The following is a 19,955-nucleotide window of genomic DNA, read 5'->3' on the forward strand; positions in this document are numbered from 1 at the left end:
CTATTTACATGGGATAAGACACAGGATGAGACAAAGACGAACACAACACAACTGCTACGCCATCTTGGAACTACACTTTACCTCCCTAATCTTACTACATTTGCACACACTGTACATAGATTTTTCTATTGTGTTATTGACTGTACGTTTGCTTATTCCATGTGTAACTCTGTGTTGTTGTTTTTATCGCACTGCTTTGCTTTATCTTGGCCTACCTGGTTAAATAAAGGTGAAATAAAAATAAATAAATAAAAGTAAGTCAGCATTTCATAGTAAGCCTGTTGTATTCGGCACATGTGACAAATGCAATTTGATTTGACTACACAGATGTAGAACAGCAGGCCACCTTCCCCAAGCCCTCATACTGACTCCCTCATCCTCTAAGAACCACTGGCCTTCACAGCAGGGACCAGGAGGTTCGGCAACTGGTGACAACAGACACGCCAGGTTCTATTTTTAGTCTTTGTTGTTATTTTGGAAACTGTTGTTTTGCTTGACAGAAATAAACTAGCTGGACTGCACAGGTTGTGTGTGGGCCCTGTAGGAACCCACCCACCCAGTCAATCAACCTTTTGCTTTTATATTTACAGATAGTGTAGCGTTGTGTGTGTGTGTGTGTGTGTGTGTGTGTGTGTGTGTGTGTGTCTGTGTGTGCATGCACACGTGGCAGAAATAAGTATTCAATTCAACAGCTTGTATCTTAAGTGCTATAGAACTTAATCCCTTTTATGTACAGATTATTAACGACAAGGTAATTGTGTAAGGGACATGGTTGGGACCAGAGGCCCACTTATTCCAGTAGTAACAAAGTAAGGGTGGAGTGGGTGGAAGCGGACCAGACCAGGGTTACTGTTCTGTATCTGGGCAGATGGATAGAGTCCCAAGATACAGAGCCCCTGGCTGGAACCTCCCCATTAAAACCTGATTACTTCTTTGCCTGTCATACATATTTCCTATAGTAGCAGGTATCACTATTGCCTAAGGTATTGCTTCTTCGGTAAGCACTGTGGCACTTCACATGTATTGCGGTGGCAATGGTCTACATTGGAACTCAACCCCTCCATAGAATGATTTGTTTCTCCAGGGAGTCACTTTCTTCTAATCAGCAGACAGACTTGTTACCCACAACAAAAGACAAGCTGAGCTGGAAATTCACCAGGAAGCAAGGTGTCTAATGGGGATATGGTTTTGTTTGAAAGTACCTTTAGACTCTTTATCTTGGGACTATATGACACAATCTCAACCAACTGCACTGTCATGCCAGCCAGAGACAAGAGGCAGTACAACCTGTCCAACTATTCACTCATCTGTTGAATGTACACACACACACACACACACACACACACACACACACACACACACACACACACACACACACACACACACACACACACACACACACACACACACACACACACACACACACACACAGGCCAGCAGAACACACAGAGCAGGTGTGTGTGAGAGAGAGAGAGACACACACACTGTGTGCTGTGGGTTATTATACTGTGTGTGGGGCAGGCCAGAACTTCAAACTGAAAGTGTATGAAAAGGCTGGGTGTCAGCCTGTCTGGGCATGTCATGACTGGCTGTGTTTGGTTTTGACGTAACCTAATAATGACAGAACGAATGACTGACTGACTACACAGAACCAGAGAGAGATTTCCAAAAACAGCTCAACTAAACAGTCCCTTAACCACAAACAGACGCATGACCACGCACACCATGAACACACACAAACCACTTATCTCATCCCTGTCCCACCTGCACCCATTAAACCTCTAAAAGTCTAAGCCTTTACTACTATAGCCCATAGAAATGCATTGAATAACACATTCATAAATGGCAAAAAATAAATCATAAGGAATAAGGTTTTGAAGTGTCTGTCATATATCTAGGAGATATACGAAAGCTCAGGAAATACTTTTGTTCTTTTGGATACATATTTAACCCCTTATTTTTGATGGCACAAAACTACCTACTACCATTACTACTACTACCATTAATTAGTATGTGTTACCTTCAGACGAGTCCTGTTACACTTGGGGGGGTCTTAGAGCAAAACGGAGAACACCTTCGTGTTTGTCATGCCCTGATCTGTTTCACCTGTCTTTGTGATTGTCTCCACCCCCCTCCAGGTGTCTCCCATCTTCGCCATTATCCCCTGTGTACTTATACCTGTGTTCTCTGTTGGTCTGTTGCCAGTTCGTCTTGTTTGTCAAGCTTACCAGCATTTGTCCTTTCAGCTCCAGTTTTTTCCCAGCCTCTCCTTTTCTCACCCTCCTGGTTTTGACCGTTGCCTGTCCCGTGTCTGTACCCGCCTGCCTGACGACTCTGCCTGCCCCTGACCCTGAGCCTGCCTGCCGACCGGTACCCTTGTCCCATCTCTGGATTATTGACCTCTGCCTGCCTTGACCTGTCTCTTGCCTGCCCCTTGGACTATTAAACCATTGTTTATTCAACGTGTCTGCATCTGGGTCTTACCTTGATTCCTGATAGTGTTCGTAAGAGTCTCATATTTCCATACAGTGTAAGCCAAACCGTTCGGACGCTACAGACGTTTTGTTAGAAGACCGATTTTAGAGATGTCTCATGGTCTGACAAACACAGCTGTAGCTCGGCCACCTTCCACCGCAGATGCGAAAGACCAACATAGGTGGATGAGGCGGATTGAGACGTAGCCCATTAAAAAAAACAATATCGCTAGTTTAAACTGACGGATTTTGATGGGAATTTTTTATTATGTTACTTAGATTGACGCACGGGAGGGTCAATCAATAGACTCTTAAGGATTTAATAACACCCAGGACAAGCCCCCTTCTATAAATCATCAAAAAACACACTCATCCAGACACCCAGAACATACACGTGAGCCAGGAGGTGAACACATTAATCAGCCAAGCTACTGGAATACATATAGAAACTTATGGAGGTGTAGTGAGATACCCAATGAGCTGGACGATTCTCTTCTCATCACTCATCTTGAAAAAACGTACACTAAAAACTTGGAAATCAATCCGCCAATCATTACCACAAGGGAAAAATCTAAGGATTTATTATTGAAATAGCATGGGTGACTGAGAAAAAAAATTGAATCAATTTAAGACCAAGTGGCAAACAATAGCGCAGGCACTAGTGATAGGGGTGTGAGAATGTGGGTCTGGGCAGAGGAGATGAAGTCATCGCTTGTGTGCGTCTGTAAGTTGTTGTTCGTATGTATAAGTTTCTATCTGGAGTGAAATGAAATACTATAAACAAAGAAAAAGAAACTTAGTAAGGGACACACATGAACACACACACACACAGACACGCACAAACACACACAGACGGAAGCATACTAAAACCTGTTAACATCAACAAACTAAACTAAACAACCGCCTCTTAAATCCCCACATTAAAAGAGGCCAGACTAAACAACATTAATCTTCACTGTGCAACTAAATCCCATATATTGTGTACTAACACAGTATTATCAGTTAATAATTTAGCGTACACAGAGCTTAAGCTCTATCAGCACTGCGGAAACAAGTCACTCTCTAGTAAGAAACTTGCAGCTAACAGGAAACAAGGAAACACCTGGTAAAATCAGCCATGTTGCTGTACAAAAGGCTTTCCTTCAGTAGATTGTTCTAAAGCTTTCCTATAGTACGTACCATGTGCTCCTTATGGACCCTGTTGTGTTGAAGCCCCTTCTCTAATGTCCCAGTGATATCCCTAGTGCTCCAAACCGCTGTCAAAAACACTGTGAGAACTCAACTCCTCTCTCCAGCGCAGTCTCTCACACTCCCTGTTTTTTCTATCTCCCTCCCTCAGTCCCTCCACTCCCTTCCCTCCCACCTTCTCTGTCTCTCTCTATTTTACTTCCAAGCAGGCTCTGCCAGATAGCCAGAATGTCTGTCTTCCTGCTTCTGGCATGCCAAAGCGGTGCATCAGCAACTGGTGATGGTAAACTCAGTTGATCTCCCCTGACCTCTCTTCTCCCCCCCCCCCCCCCCCCCTCAGAGGCATTGGCCCTAAGAGAACATATCCATGCTGCCCTGGGCATACATACACAACAATGTCACAGGGAAGCCATACAGAGTAGCCCAACACAACAGCAACCCGCCAAACACAGGGGCCCAAGTAACCCCACAAAGCAGCCGCAGTAGAATAGGAGACTGCTAGAAACAGTAGTAGAGAGAAGTAGAGAATCCCAACAGATAGGCAGTCTGTGCAGAATACAGGCAGTGACCTCAAGTCTAACAGCCATAGAGACTACTTTATGGGGTTGATTCATATATCTCTTTCTCAGTCTCTGATGGCTCAGGAAGTCCTTCCTGAAGACAGGACTGTGAAGACGAGGAGAGACCCATAACTAATCAGTGCTTTGCCACCCAATCTCAGAAGACTGCCTCCACTTCCTCTGAACACTAGCATTTTTCCACAGGCCATCGTCCTGGACGCTCCAGATAAGACAAAGGCTGGCCATAAGACTAGATAACAGAGGTTAGTGAGAAGGGAGGATGGAGGAGAGAGAGGGGGAGGGTGGGAGGGGGATATATCTTCCACAAGGGCACAGGAAACAGAGGATTTGTTGAGGTACTTTGTACTTTTTCTGCTGTAACCGACCTCCTTCCTCTCCTCCTTGGGGAGTGACCTGAGATTACACTAACTAACCCCTGGTTCTTCATACATGTGTTGATTCAGTCTGGTCCCATGCTGACACCAAATCATCCTTAACACATATTGACATCTCCCATTAGTTGAAGGTGTACACAAGAATGTAGCTATATACAAGTAAATGAGTAAATATTTATAAAAATGGTTGATTATTTGATAGGAACGAAAAGTAAAGATATGCTAACTAAACACAGCTCTCTTCCCCTGGTTATCACTGCCTCTTCACAAAACTGTCCAGTCATGCAAATGTGGTAGATAGGCACGTCTGATCTGGGCTCTGCCCTGAGGGCCATTCCTCACCTCTTCCTGTGGAAACAGTGGCCCTCTCTCTAATATCTCCCAGAGTTTACAATGGCTGAGGGCTGGGAGAAGAGCGTTCATTATTTGGGATCTTTTATAGCCTAGTCTGAGATCTGTTTCTGCTGTCTTCCTAACTCCTATGGTCATTGTTACCGCCAGGACTTGGCAAGACAGCACAAACAGATATCGGGACCAGGCTAGCTCTTTTAGCACATCGGATCCCAAATGTACCCAACAACAGAGACTGTCAGCCGACTGGTGACATTTTTTGTGTGAGGCATACATTCCTGCACTGTGAGTCATATAGTGAATGGAGAGGAGCCCTGGCTAAATGAATGGCCATTTTTGTCAGGACACTTTCATAGGGAGGGAAAACTTTATGGAGTGAATTGACAATCCCATCCTATGAGCTGTGGTAGCATGGTCCACACAGATGCTAAAGTAGAGAATGGCTTGTAGTCTAACCTATTCATTTAAAACAGCTCAACAGATTTACAGGAAAAGTCTAAACATTCTTGTTCTGCAAGAATGTACATTTTATTTTATTTTTTATTTCACCTTTATTTCACCAGGAATCTCTTTTTCAATATCGTCCTGGCCAAGATAGGCAGCACCATGTCATTACACAATTACAAACAGACAACATGAAAAACTACAAGTAATCTAGTAAAAACCATAGAATTCACAAGAGTATAACAAAATCATAAAACAGCAAATTAAAAACATTGACCGGTCAGGGAATCAGCCTCAAAATCCTTCATCAGTGATTTAAAAACACCAATCGGGACAAGTTCTTCCAGTTTAAAAGTATTTTGTAAGGCGTTCCAAGCCGATGGCGCAGTGTACATAAAAGCCCTTTTACCAAATTCAGTTTGGACATTTGGAACAGTTAGCAGGATAAAGTCCTGTGAACGAAGAGAGTACTCACCACATTTCGGAACAATACAAATGGCCAAATAAAATGGTAGTAAACCCAAAATGGCTTTGTAAATAAAAGTATGCCAGTGAGACTACAAATGCAGTGGTGCATTTGCATTCATGGAGTCAACAGAACAATGTTGATAAAAACAATGTTGTCAATCCATTGCAATGCATTACAGTTTACATGCACCTGCTTTCTTGCTGTGAGTGGAGAATAATGTTATTTTCAATTAGACGCAACGTTAGCCTACCTCAGTGATTTGACCATACTATCTCCTGATTTGACCCTACTATCTCCTGGTTTGACCCTACTATCTCCTGGTTTGTACTCTACTATCTCCTGGTTTGTACTCTACTATCTCCTGGTTTGACCCTACTATCTCCTGGTTTGACCCTACCATCTCCTTGTTTGGCCCTACTACAGTGCATTTGGAAAGTATTCAGACCCCTTCAATTCTAAAATTGATTTTAATGATGATAATGATAATGACAAAGCGAAAAATAAAAAAATAAAACTGAAATGCCTAATTTACATAATATATTCTGACCTTTTGCTATGAGATTCAAAATTGAGCTCAGGTGGATCCTGTTTCCATTGATCATCCTTGAGATGTTTCTACAACTTGATTGGAGTCCTCCTGTGGTAAATTAAATTAATTGGACATGATTTGGAAAGGCACACACTTGTCTATATAGGGTCCCACAGAATTGTCTGTAGATCTCCGAGACAGGATAGTGTCGAGGCACAGATCTGGGGAAGGGTACCTAAATATTTCTGCAGTATTGAAGGTCCCCAAGAACACAGTGGTCTCCATCATTCTTAAATGTAAGATGTTTGGAACCACCAAGACTCTTCCTAGAGCTGGCTGCCCGGCCAAACTGAGCAATCGGGAGAGAAGGGCCTTGGTCGGGGAGGTGAACAGGAACCCGATGGTCACTCTAACAGAGCTCGAGAGTTCCTATGTGGAGATGGGAGAATCTTCCAGAAGGACAACCACCTCAGCAGCACTCCACCAATCAGGCCTTTATTGTAGAGTGACCAGACGGAAGCCACTCCCCAGTAAAAGGCACATGACAGCCCGTTTGGCGTTTGCAAAAGGCACCTAAAGGCATCTCTGGTCTGATGAAACCAAGATTGAACTAAGGCATCTCTGGTCTGATGAAACCAAGATTGAACTATTTGGCCTGAATGCCAAGCGTCACGTATGGAGGAAACCTGGCACCATCCCTACGGTGAAGCATGGTGGTGGCGGCATCATGCTGTGGGGATGTTTTTCAGCGGCAGGGACTGGGAGACTAGTCAGGATTGAGGGAAAGATGGACGGAGAAAAGTACAGAGAGATCATTGATGAAAACCTGCTCCAGCGTGCTCAGGGCCTCAGACTGGGTGAAGGTTCACCTTCCAACAAGACAATGACCCTAAGCACACAGCCAAGACAACGCAGGAGTGGCTTCGGGACAAGTCTCTGAATATCCTTGAGTGGCCCAGCCAAAGCCCGGACTTGAACCCGATCAAACATCTCTGGAGAGACCTGAAAATATCTGTGCAGCGACGCTCCCCATCATCTGGGAGAATGGGCGAAACTCCCTAAATACAGGTGTGTCAAGCTTGCAGCAAGGCTGTAATCGCTGCCAAAGGTGCTTCAACAAAGTACTGCGTAAAGGGTCTGAATACTTGTGTAAATGTCATATTTCAGTTTTTTCTTTTTATAAATTTGCAACAATTTCTAAAACCTATTTTTGCTTTGTCATTATGGGGTATTGTGTGTAGATTGGTGAGGTAAAAAACTATTTAATACATTTTGGAATAAGGCTGTAATGTATCAATATGGGGAAAAAGTCAAGGGGTCTGAATACTTTTCAAATGCACTGTATCGCCGGTTTGACCCTACTATCTCCTGGTTTGACGCTACTATCTCCTGGTTTGACCCTATATGGGGCGGCAGGGTAGCCTAGTGGTTAGAGCGTTGGGCTAGTAACCGCAAGGTTGCAAGTTCAAATCCCCGAGCTGACAAGGTACAAATCTGTCGTTCTGCCTCTGAACAAGGCAGTTAACCCACTGTTCCTAGGCCGTCATTGAAAATAAGAATTAGTTCTTAACTGACTTGCCTAGTTAAATAAAGGTAAAATAAATAAATAGAAAATATCTCCTGGTTTGACCCTACTATCTCCTGATTTGACACTACTATCTCCTGGTTTGACACGACTATCTCCTGGTTTGCCACTATTATATCCAGGTTTGACACTACTCTATCTTAGTTTGACACTACTATCTCCTGGTTTGACACTGTCATACCCTGGTTTGACATTACTATCTCCTGGTTTGACTCTACTGTCTCCTGGTTTGACACTATTGTCTCCTTGTTTGACTCTACTATCTCCTGGTTTGACACTATTATCTCCTGGTTTGACTCTACTATCTCCTGATGTGACACTATTATCTCCTGGTTTGACACTGTTATCTCCTGGGTTGACACTATTATCTCCTGGTTTGACACTATTATCTCCTGGGTTGACCCTACTATCTCCTGGTTTGACCCTACTATCTCCTGGTTTGACACTATTATCTCCTGGTTTGACACTGTTATTTCCTGGTTTGACGCTACTATCTCCTGGTTTGACACTACTATCTCCTGGTTTGACACTACTATCTCCTGGTTTGACACTACTATTTCTTGGTTTGACACTACTATATCTTGGTTTGACACTATTATCTCCTGGTTTGACACTATTATCTCCTGGTTTGAAAATACCTCCTCTGTCTCTCTTTCCCTGTCAGTCCACCTGTTGAATCCACTGCTAAGGGCCTGAAGTTCAGCCACGTAAATTCATGTGTTGTAGTCTGTAGCGGCAATCCTACACTGTCCAGTGTTACGTGTCTGTGTGAGTGAGAGTGCTCAGGTCCATGCGTGTGGGAGAGAGTGCCTACATCCATGCGTGTGTGTGAGAGAGTGCTTACGTCCATGCATGTGAGTGTGTGTGTGTGTGTGCTATGTGGGGAGGCAGGACCGTGTGTATAAATAGCGTGGCAGGCAGGGACAGAGGGGGGAGCAGCTGACTGTGCACATTGTGGGCCCTCCATGCAGAGCTAGAGCCAGGCAGAGCCAGATTTGGTGAGTGTTGATCGTCAGCGAGAGAGAGGGGAATGTACTGTAGCTGGTGTGGGGCCCTGAAAACACTACAACCTATCCACTAACTCTATACCACACTATGTCTTTAATTCTATCTCTTTCCTGGGGCTCACTCTTTCTTTCTGTGTCAGTATTTACATATTATTTTTTTTGCTAGCCTTAATCTTAAACGTAATCTTAGCCTTTATGTAGGATTCTGCAGAATCTCTCATATTGCAGTCTTAAAAACTTCTTAGGACTAGGCGTCCCGGCAGCGGGACACCTGTCGACAACTTCCGGTGAAATTGGAGGGCGCGCAATTCATATAAATAATCATCAAAATTTGGGATATTAAACATTTAGGTATATACAAGTGTCTTATATCGGTTAAAAGCTTAACGTCTTGTTCATCTAACTCTATTGTCCGATTTACAATAGGCTTTACAGCGAAAGCATGCCATGCGATTGTTTGAGGACGGCGCCCCACATCAACATATTTTTCCACCGGCACAAGCTTCATATAATCACAAATAGCGATTAAATATTCACTTACTTTTTGAAAACCTTCCTCTGATTTGCAATCCAAAGGGTGAAAAAAATACGAAATTCCCAACGTCATCACATTAAATGTTTTGTTGAAATGACGTGGAAATAACGCTGATTCAACCACTTTTTTCCCAGTGGGCTAAATTTGCAAAGAGGGCTTGGTAGAGAGGAGCAGGTTAAACTGGTCTGTGATAGACACAGATTAGTGACAACACGTGGGGCCAGGACACGTATATAACAAAACAGAATCCTCCTATTCTGTTTTTGACAGTTGCCAACTCCTGAATAGCATCATCTGCATAAACCTGCTGGGTGTGCATTATACATGCATACATGTTCTGCCATTTTGGTACAAAGTAAAAACACAACACACCTAAACATAAGCCTGGGTATAGTGAGGGGGGTATGGCTGGAGGCCAGGGACAGTAGCAGGAACATGGATTGGATCACGTGAAGAGTTGACTACAGACCAATAGGGTTTGGGGGTGGGTCGTTTTCAGAACCCATAGTGTACAACGACAGTCCTAAATGCAGGTACTGGAGAGAAGAAATTGACGGTAAAAAGTGATCGCTCATTTTCCATTGGCAGAACAAATAGTCTCTATAAAAACACCAGATTAAATGTTTTTGAGTCTGTACTAGTCCTGACAAAATAGTGGCAGAAACTCTCCCCGTGAAGCTGCTACTGCCAACTGGAAGGGTGGATACAGAGCAGAACTACAAAAGCCTGTTTTCAGCTTCCAGCAAAGGCCTTAATTGCTATGAAATATGCCCTATCATAAGCATGTTACCGTCCAAAAGAAATAAAGACCCAAATCCAATCTGACTCAGATAAAGGGAGATGGTACTGCGAGTTCACTAAGGATGCTTAAATTGCATTGGAGGAGTTAACCATGTTCTGTATCATAAGAGTTAACGATGTTCTGCATTGGAGGAGTTAACCATGTTCTGTATCGTAAGAGTTAACGATGTTCTGCATTGGAGGAGTTAACCATGTTCTGTATCGTAAGAGTTAACGATGTTCTGCATTGGAGGAGTTAACCATGTTCTGTATCGTAAGAGTTAACGATGTTCTGCATTGGAGGAGTTAACCATGTTCTGTATCGTAAGAGTTAACGATGTTCTGCATTGGAGGAGTTAACCATGTTCTGTATCGTAAGAGTTAACGATGTTCTGCATTGGAGGAGTTAACCATGTTCTTTATTGGAGTTAACCATGTTCTTCAACAATGTTTAAAGTAAAAAGGCTCACAAGCTACTCCTATTGTGGAGATTTTCATTGGATATTGATGGGAAACTACACCTGTCCTGAAATTATAGTAAGCAATGTGCAGGAACGTCTTCTCTTGAATAACAAACTGTTATGCCATGTTTATTTAGTTTGATTTATTTAACCTTTATTTAACTAGGCAAGTCATTTAAGAACAAATTCTTATTTACAATGACGGCCTTGTTCAGGGGCAGTACGACAGATGTTTACCTTGTCAGCTCGGGGATTCGAGCTAGCAACCATTTGGTTACTGGCCCAACGCTCTAACCACTAGGCTACCTGCCGCCCCAAAATGATGTCTCCATCAGCTTAGGGCAAAATGGACCTGGTCCAGAGTACATGGAATCTGAGGAGTCCAACATGATTGCCCTCTCTAAGTCAGATGCAAACTAACCAAACTAACCTGGGTACTTGAACCTTTCAGAGGGGATTGAACAGGGATCTCATTACATAGTCGCTCAGTTGCTTTCTCTTTCTTCACAAACCCACAGACACACACAAACACACAAACACACAGTCACACACACACACACACACACACACACACACACACACACACACACACACACACACACACACACACACACACACACACACACACACACACACACACACACACACGGTGTGAACAAATAGTACCTGTATGAGTTCAGGTCTGAGGTTGATGGTGCAGAGCCAGTCTCCCAGTCGAGGGTAGCTGGCCAGGGCCTGGGTCCTCTGTCTCTCAGGCACTCTCTGCTTACACTGCAGCTGCTTACAGATGTACTTAGTCAGTTTCACCTGGAGGGGGTGACAACACAAATACAAGAGCGTTAAGATGCCGCTTGGTCTGAGCTCCAAATATATTTTTGGGGAAAATTTCATTAAAGATATACTTCTCCTTAATGCAACCACTGTGTCAGATTTCAAAAAAGCTTTACGGAAAAAGCACACCATGCAATAATCTGAGTACAGCGCTCAGGCATCAAAACAAGCCATACAGATACCCGCCATGTTGTGGAGTCAACAGAAGTCAGAAATAGCATTGTAAATATTCACTTACCTTTGATGATCTTCATCGGAATGCACTCCCAGGAATCCCAGCTCCACAATAAATGTTTGTTTTGTTCGATAAAGTCCATAATTTATGTCCAAATACCTCTTTTTGTTCGCGTGTTTAGTTCACAAATCCAAATTCAAGAGGCGCAGGCACTTAGTCCAGACGAAAAGTCAAAAAAGTTATATTACAGTTCGTAGAAACATGTCAAACGATGTATAGAATCAATCCTTAGGATGTTTTTAACATAAATCTTCAATAATGTTTCAACCGGACAATTCCTTTGTCTTTAGAAATGAAAAGGAACAGAGCCTGACTTAGCTCATGGCATTCTGCCAGACCCCTTAGTCAAACAGCTCTTATTCGCTCCCCCTTCACAGTAGAAGCCTGAAACAAGGTTCTAAAGACTGTTGACATCTAGTGGACGCCTTGGGAAATGCAATCGGACCAAATTTTACACTGTATATTGGATAGGCAAAGACTTGAAAACCTACAAACCTCAGATTTCCCACTTCCTGGTTGGATTTTTTCTCAGGTTTTTTCCTGCCATATGAGTTCTGTTATACTCACAGACATCATTCAAACAGTTTTAGAAACTTCAGAGTGTTTTTTATCCAAATGTACTAATAATATGCATATCTTAGCTTCTGGGCCTGAGTAGCAGGCAGTTTACTCTGGGCACCTTATTCATCCAAGCTACTCAATACTGCCCCCCAGCCATAAGAAGTTTTAAGAAAGTTCCGAAAATAACTGAAACACAGATGATGCTAAGCAAAAGCATTATCTGATTGTTGTTATAACCAAGTAGAACAAAATGAGTGGATAATGAAACTTGCAGCACAACAAACAGTTGATCCTTTGCAAGCACAGTGTGTGGGAGTTTCATTTCATTTTAACAAAGGAGACTGATGACAAACTGACAACTGCGGGTGTGAAACCCACTGATGTTTGAGAACAAACTGCATGGTGTTTCTTTCTTGTTATTTTCAGCATGAGGTCTGGTGTTCTATGCAAAATACCGGTGAGAAGCGAGACTAGAGCTCAGGCTGAGGAAATCCCCCTGTCGACTAAGAGTTAGAGTGGGCCGCAGTGAAGTGAGAGAAGAGAGAGAGAGAGAGAGAGAGAGAGAGAGAGAGAGGAGAGAGAGGACAGATAAATATATATACTGAGTGCACAACATATTTAAGAACACCTGCTCTTTCCATGACAGACTGACCAGGTGAATCCAGGTGAAAGCTCTGATCCTTTATTGATTTCACTTGTTTAAATCCACTTTAATCAGTGTAGATGATGGGGAGGGGACAGGTTAAACAAGGACTTTTAAGCCTTGATACATTTGAGACATGGATTGTGTATGTGTGCCATTCAGTGGGTGAATGGGCAAGGCAAAATATTTAAGTACCTTTGAACGGGGTATGGTAGTAGGTGCCAGGTGTAGGGCTGTTACCGTGACCGTATTACCACCACACCGGCAGTCACGAGTCATGATGGCAGTCAAATTCCACGTGACCGTTTAGTCACGGTAAAATCAAACAAACACTTCATGAGAGCCCATGAGCTCATGTTGAGCAACATTTCTATAGGCTATGCAATTGTGTGAGAAAACAGAGTGATGGCCTTTATTAAAAAGAGGAGTATCCCATCAGTATCCCACTATATTTATTTATCAACTTTTAACTTTTAGCACATTGCTTCACTTTAAAACAGGAGTATAGCCTACCTGGCTGGCATGAAAAGGAACCACGGGAAAAGCCTCCTCCATTCGCTATTTAAGTGCATTTTTTCCCCTCCTGACTAAATCAATACTAATTTCACACATATATTATTTAGTATATGTAAAGACAAGATTACATCAAGAATAGTTGTTATTAGCCTATCACTTGTGAATGATATATTATCACTTGTCATGATGCCCAGCTTGTGTGCAGTAAGGCAAGAAATGCATGCCTTTTTCCCCCCGACTTTTTCAAATCATAGTCACACACCTCATGTAGCCTAGCCCACAGGCCTATATGTTTTGATAATGTTTGTATCTCAACTAAAGTGGCCAAATAACTTAAAAGTAAGCACATTAATCAGCTTTACAATAGGTTTAAAACCTAACTGGCATACATACGCAGCATGTGAGTTTCAAGTTTGGGGAAGATCATTTTCACCATAAAAATGCACCTTTTTAATAAAAGCATTACTTGCATAATCGCTTTTGCGGTCACTTTTGAGAATGGTGTTTTCCCGCTAATGGAACATTCGCGCTTATATCATACTGCCATGTGTGCATTGCTGTGCTTATAATGTTAAGAAATAGCCTAATAGTTTATCAACATTTTAAGCTAAACGTTCTGATCTGTTGTGTCAGCCTCATTGCTTAAAAAAGTTTTTTGATGCTAGTTGTATTCATTTGGGATCTTTCCTAAACCACAACTGTCCCAGACTATGTTTGGAATATTTCTTTCTCTCACAGAATAGGTCAACTTTTGTACTATGGGGATAGTAGATTGACATAGGCTAGTGGTTTTGCTGTTCGTTAGGCTTACTCATCTTGTTGACTGACAAAAAGTAAATGTGGACAGTTCTTCTAATATCTTCAATATTCACTTCAGAATTGGATAAGGACTCGCACAGTTGCATCCCGATGTGTCTGTCTTCAATTGTAGTTTGTGAGAAAGACCCAATCACGTGACAGAGAGCCATTTGAGCGAGATGTGCTTTGGAGCATGCAGCCTGGAAAAGGGAATTATAATTATTATATTCAGCCCAAGGGCAAAACGGCCACTGGCCGCAAAAAGCATGGATTTTTTTAGGGGGCATTACGGCCACACAAAGGGGATGCCGCTGGGAAATTTGAGGCATTATCAAGTGCTTGTCAAATTGTGAAGGAGAGACTGATGAAGTGTGTGCAGCCTGCACAAAAAAAACAAAGCAGAGCTCATGCCTTTCATGCAACTTTTTTCAAATTATCATTAGAGTCGCAGACTTAGAATATATTAAAAATCAAAACATATATGTTTGTATCACAACTAAAGTTACATAAATAACTCTAAATTAAGCATTTAGGAGTACCTGTTTCTTTGTTAACTGCTCAACACAGAATAGCAACATGTGCGCACAAATCATTTGGAGAAAATATCCTTTCTATTTCATTCAGCTATGTTCAATTGTATTCTTTATACTATAAAATAATATAATATAATGCCACAGAATTGTCTGCTAAATGAACTAGTGTAAATGTGTTTATGTTAATTAACAGTCAATTACCAGTTATTTGCTTGACAATCACCGGCTGACGAAATTTCATGATCGCCACAGCCCTAGCCAGGCGCATCAGGTTTGCGTCAAGAACTGCAACGCTGCTGGATTTTTCACGGGGGGGGGGGGTGCAACTCAATATTAGGAAGGTGTTCTTAATGTTTTGTACACTCAGGCCTAAAAAATAACAACTTTGTCTCAGAAGCACCTCAGTGTTATAAGCTCTCAAGAACATGAATGTAGAATGTTGATGAAGGAGAGGAAACAAGGAGAACATTTCTCTGTAGAATATTGATATGCACTCCTACCTCCTAAACAGAGAAGGTGGAGATGGAGTGGCCAGTTTCAGTTCATCCTTGACTGACTGGGTATTTAACAGTTCTCCCCTCAGAACAGCAAACAGCAAATAGTCCTCATTACATACAAACTCAGAGGAACACCGAGCAGCCTTTCTCATGGGGGCGTCGGCTTGTGCCACTGCCATGACAACCTAGCACCATGGAAACCCTGCAGCCACAGACAGCGGAACCCGTTTATGTAAAAAATTTGATTATGGGAGATGCTTGGCTGGGGTCACAGAGAGGACTAGAGAGATCAGTTAGAGCAGGGATGGACAACTTTGATGGGGTTAGGGGCCACAGAAAATCTGAATTTATTATGAGGGATGCAGTGGTGGGATTAATACGGGGCCTTCAAAAGGGGGGGGCCGGTTGCCCATCCTTGAGTTAGATATAGTCAAGTTGTCCACCTTACCTTCGGACACCAGATCCCAGAAAGCAAGCTTTTACCTGGCAACCAGTGGACTGAACTGGACTCACATATACCTCTTATCCCTCTGTCCAGCCACAAGCATTACTTCTAGTCTTATCCCTCTGTCCAGCCACAAGCATTACTTCCAGTCTTATCCCTCTGTCCAGCCACAAGCATTACTTCCAGTCTTATCCCTCTGTCCAGCCACAAGCATTACTTCTAGTCTTATCCCTCTGTCCAGCCACAGGAATTACTTCTAGTCTTATCCCTCTGTCCAGCCACAAGCATTACTTCCAGTCTTATCCCTCTGTCCAGCCAGAAGTATTACTTCTAGAACTTTTTCCAGCTGAAAGTAATACGTCTGCAGAATTTCAGTCAGTGTTTTAAGTATTTTGTTTTTTCAAAGCTGGATTTTTAGCTTATTTCAACCAAAAAGCTGGGGCTGAAGGTGAGTGAGTTAAGAGGGTGGGCAACTGTAAATAGGTTTAAGTTCATGTTTAGGCTCCCATCATTAGTCACTGATGGTCCTGGTAGGTTTTAGAGAGCCTGGCCTAGTGGAACAGCATTAAAGTTTCATTAGCACTAGACCAGTCTGACGGAGACTGTCTCTGAATGACCTCCTGTCTCTCTCCCTATCAGAGAATGGCCATGGCTGATTTGATGTACTTCACTGAGCGACTTGAGGAAACCAGGCAGTGTTGGTTTGCACCAGACAACGCCTGGCCTCGTTCCGCTGTGGCGCTCGTCGTTATTCACTGTCTATCTTTCTCTCCATCTCCCAGCTCTGTTACATGGCAGGCACATGCAGCGAGGGGTAGGGCAGGCTGAGTGGGGACCACGGGGCAGACAGGCAGCACGTATCTGTGCCCACATGTTTTACCACAGTGTGTGTAACTAAATTGTGTGTATTGTGTGTGACAATGACCCAAGGAAAGGGCCTTTTCACAGAAAGAATAAAGGAGGTGGCCTTGGCTGCCAGTACTCAACCTTTGAATGTTAGTCTCTAAGTACCAGACAACGCCTGTGTGGGGGAGGGACGATACTGGTTCTCAAGATATCATTCTCAACCACTACCACAGTTCATTCCTTGAAGCTACGCTTGTATATTGCGGTTATGAAAAATACCACAGTACGCAAATGGTAAGCATCACTTCTCCATGTAAGTTTCCATCTATGGAAAAAACATGTGTGTGTCTTAGTTAAGGCAAAGGAAACAGTGATAGATGTGACAAAGAGAGCGAGCAAAAAGGTCAAGAAAGGAAGGAGAAATCGAACAAGACAAAGAGAAAGAGGGGTGGGGAGGGGAATGAGAGACAGATCGTTTGCAAAACCACATGGGAGTTTCCTGACACTACACGACCCATCATTTTGTAGTTCTGTTTCTTCCACTGACTGCACCGTAGCTGCTGCTTAGGATAATCGTCAAAATGATCAAACTAGCACTTCGATGATCTTGCCAAAAAAGTGTGACAAGAGCCTCAAAAGTCAAAATCTCTGCAAAATGATAGTCATTTAATGACTGAGTGTTTATTTAATGACAGGTTTCCCAGAAACAGACAATATGGGCAGATAATATGGGCCATGTCCATCCCTGGGTTGCCAGATCTGATTACAGAGTAGAAGCCGACCACCGTGGCATTGTTAGTTAGTGTATGGAAATCAGATGACGGCTGTTAGTTAGGTGTGGTCAGTCTGTAGATTTAACTTTAAACTGAAGGAGTCATAGGGCCCTGTAATAAGGTGCCAGTAGCACTAGGGATGTGACGGTCATGACATTTTGTCAGCCGGTGATTGTCATGCTAAACGTGTTTATGTTAATTAACGGTCAATTACTTTGAGGCTGGCAGTTATTTGCGTCTCCTTGCTTCCACGCATAGCCTAGAAGCCACTGATACAGACGTTTGGAACATCTATATTTTAAAAAGTCAAATTAAGAGTAATAAATTCATTTAATTTAGCCTACACCATCACAAAAAAATCCATTATTTATTTTAGGCAGGTCTAAAGAAACATGATATGAAGAAAATGTAGTCTATTTCAGAAGAACAGAATAGCATACTGTAAATTGTGTTCATGTTAGGCCCTGATCTGGCTATGCCATACGTCTGTGGGCTACACTAGTTATTTTAGCAGACTAGATTTGCTTATAATTCCTGTGGCATTATTTTATATTATTTTGTAGTAAGAAGAATATAATTGAACAAAGCTGAATAAAATAGAAAGGATATTTTCTCCAAAAGATTTCCAAGGGAGTGTGCACATGCAGCTATTCTGTGTTGAGCGGTTAACAAAGAAACAGGTCCTCCTAATCTGAACAAAAATATAAACGCAACATGCAAACATGCTCAATGGGTGACATGTCTGATAACTATGCAGGCCATGGACGAACTGACCATTTAGGAGCTCCCGAGTGGCGCAGCGGTCTAATGCACTGCATCTCAGTGCTGGAAGTGTCGCCCTGGTTCGATTCCAAGCTGTATCACAACCGGCCGTGATTGGGAGTCCCATGAGAGAGAGTTTCATTAAAGCCCTTGATGTTTTTTGCGACTGCACTTGAAGAAACTTTCAAAGTTTCCTTTCTAAGTGTCCTGATTCTTCGAGCTTGGAGTTGTATTTTTATGATAACATAGCTACAGTATTTCACTTTTTAATGTGTATATTATTGCTTACTAGGTGTGTCCAATACATTTTGTAATCACTCCCTCTTCTAATTAGGGCTAATTGGAAAAGCTGTTCAAAAGAGGACATTATGTCACGCCCTGACCTTAGTTATCTTTGTTTTCTTTATTATTTTGGTTAGGTCAGGGTGTGACGAGGGTGGTATGTGCGTTTTTGTCTTGTCTAGGGTTTTGGGTATGTCTAGGTGTGTGTGTGTAGTCTAGGCATTATGTAGGTCTATGGTGGCCTAGATTGGTTCCCAATCAGGTTGCCATTTGCCAGTTTGGTTTGTGGGTGATTGTCTATGTGATGTTGCATGTTTGCACTCAGTGTTATAGCGGTCACGTTCGTTTTGTTATTTTGTATTGTTTGTTAAGTGTTCTTCATTATTAAAAGGAAGAATGTATTCTAATCACGCTGTGCCTTGGTCTCCTCACTACGACGAACGTGACACATTGTATTATTTTTTTGTACTCCCTGACGAAGGCCATGCAGCCGAAATGCATCGGATTTTTAAAACTTTGTTTCTATTGAACATGCCATACTAATAAAGGCATTTTAATTAATTATATGAAGAGTGCCTTGGTCCTCTTTTCTTTTTGATGACCAATTTAGCCCTTTTACCAAATAGGGCTATCTTCTGTATACCACCCATATCTTGTCACAACACAACTGATTGGCTCAAACGCATTAAGAAGGAAAGAAATTCCACAAATTAACTTTTTACAAGGCACACCTGTTAATTGAAATGTATTCCAGGTGACTAGCTCATGAAGGTGGTTGAGAGAATGCCAAGAGTGTGCAAAGCTGTCATCAAGGCAAAGAGAGGCTACTTTGAAGAATCTCAAATATAAAACATATTTTGGTTTGTTTAACACTTTTTTGGTTACTACATGATTCTATATGTGTTATTTCATAGTTTTGATGTCTTCACTATTATTCTACAATGTAGGAAATAGTCAAAGTAAAGAAAAACCCTTGAATGAGTAGGTGTGTCCAAACATTTGACTGGTACTGTATACTAAATAATATACAGTGCAATCAGAAAGTATTCAGACCCCTTTTCCCACATTTTGTTACGTTACAGCCTGATTCTAAAATTGATTAAATTGTATTTTTCCCTCATCAATCTACACACAATACCCCACAATGACAAAGCAAAAAACGTTTTTTACAAATTTGAGCAAATTGATTAAAAACAATTCAAAACGTAAATATCACATTTACTTTAGTATTCAGACCCCTTACTCTGTACTTTGTTGAAGCACCTTTGGCAGCGATTACAGCCTCGACTGTTCTTGGGTATGATGCTACAAGCTTGGCACACCTGTATTTGGGGAGTTTCTCCCATTCTTCTCTGCAGATCCTCTCAAGCTCTGTCAGGTTAGATGGGGAGCATCACTGCACAGCTATTTTCAGGTCTCTCCAGAGATGTTCGATCGGGTTGAAGTCCGGGCTCT

General features: G+C 42.3%; 1 protein-coding gene across 1 annotated transcript in view; it reads right to left on the minus strand.

Annotated features, from left to right (window-relative positions):
• Positions 1–19,955, minus strand: part of LOC120028987 (kinase suppressor of Ras 1-like) — a 53,044-nt gene that overhangs the window by 23,215 nt on the left and 9,874 nt on the right. Inside the window, exon 2 of the mRNA XM_038974271.1 lies at positions 11,445–11,585. Within this exon, the coding sequence (XP_038830199.1) occupies positions 11,445–11,585 (141 nt within the window). The remainder of the gene's footprint in view (positions 1–11,444; positions 11,586–19,955) is intronic.

Source organism: Salvelinus namaycush, chromosome 34 (genome assembly GCF_016432855.1).
Source record: "Salvelinus namaycush isolate Seneca chromosome 34, SaNama_1.0, whole genome shotgun sequence".
Taxonomy (NCBI): domain Eukaryota; kingdom Metazoa; phylum Chordata; class Actinopteri; order Salmoniformes; family Salmonidae; genus Salvelinus; species Salvelinus namaycush.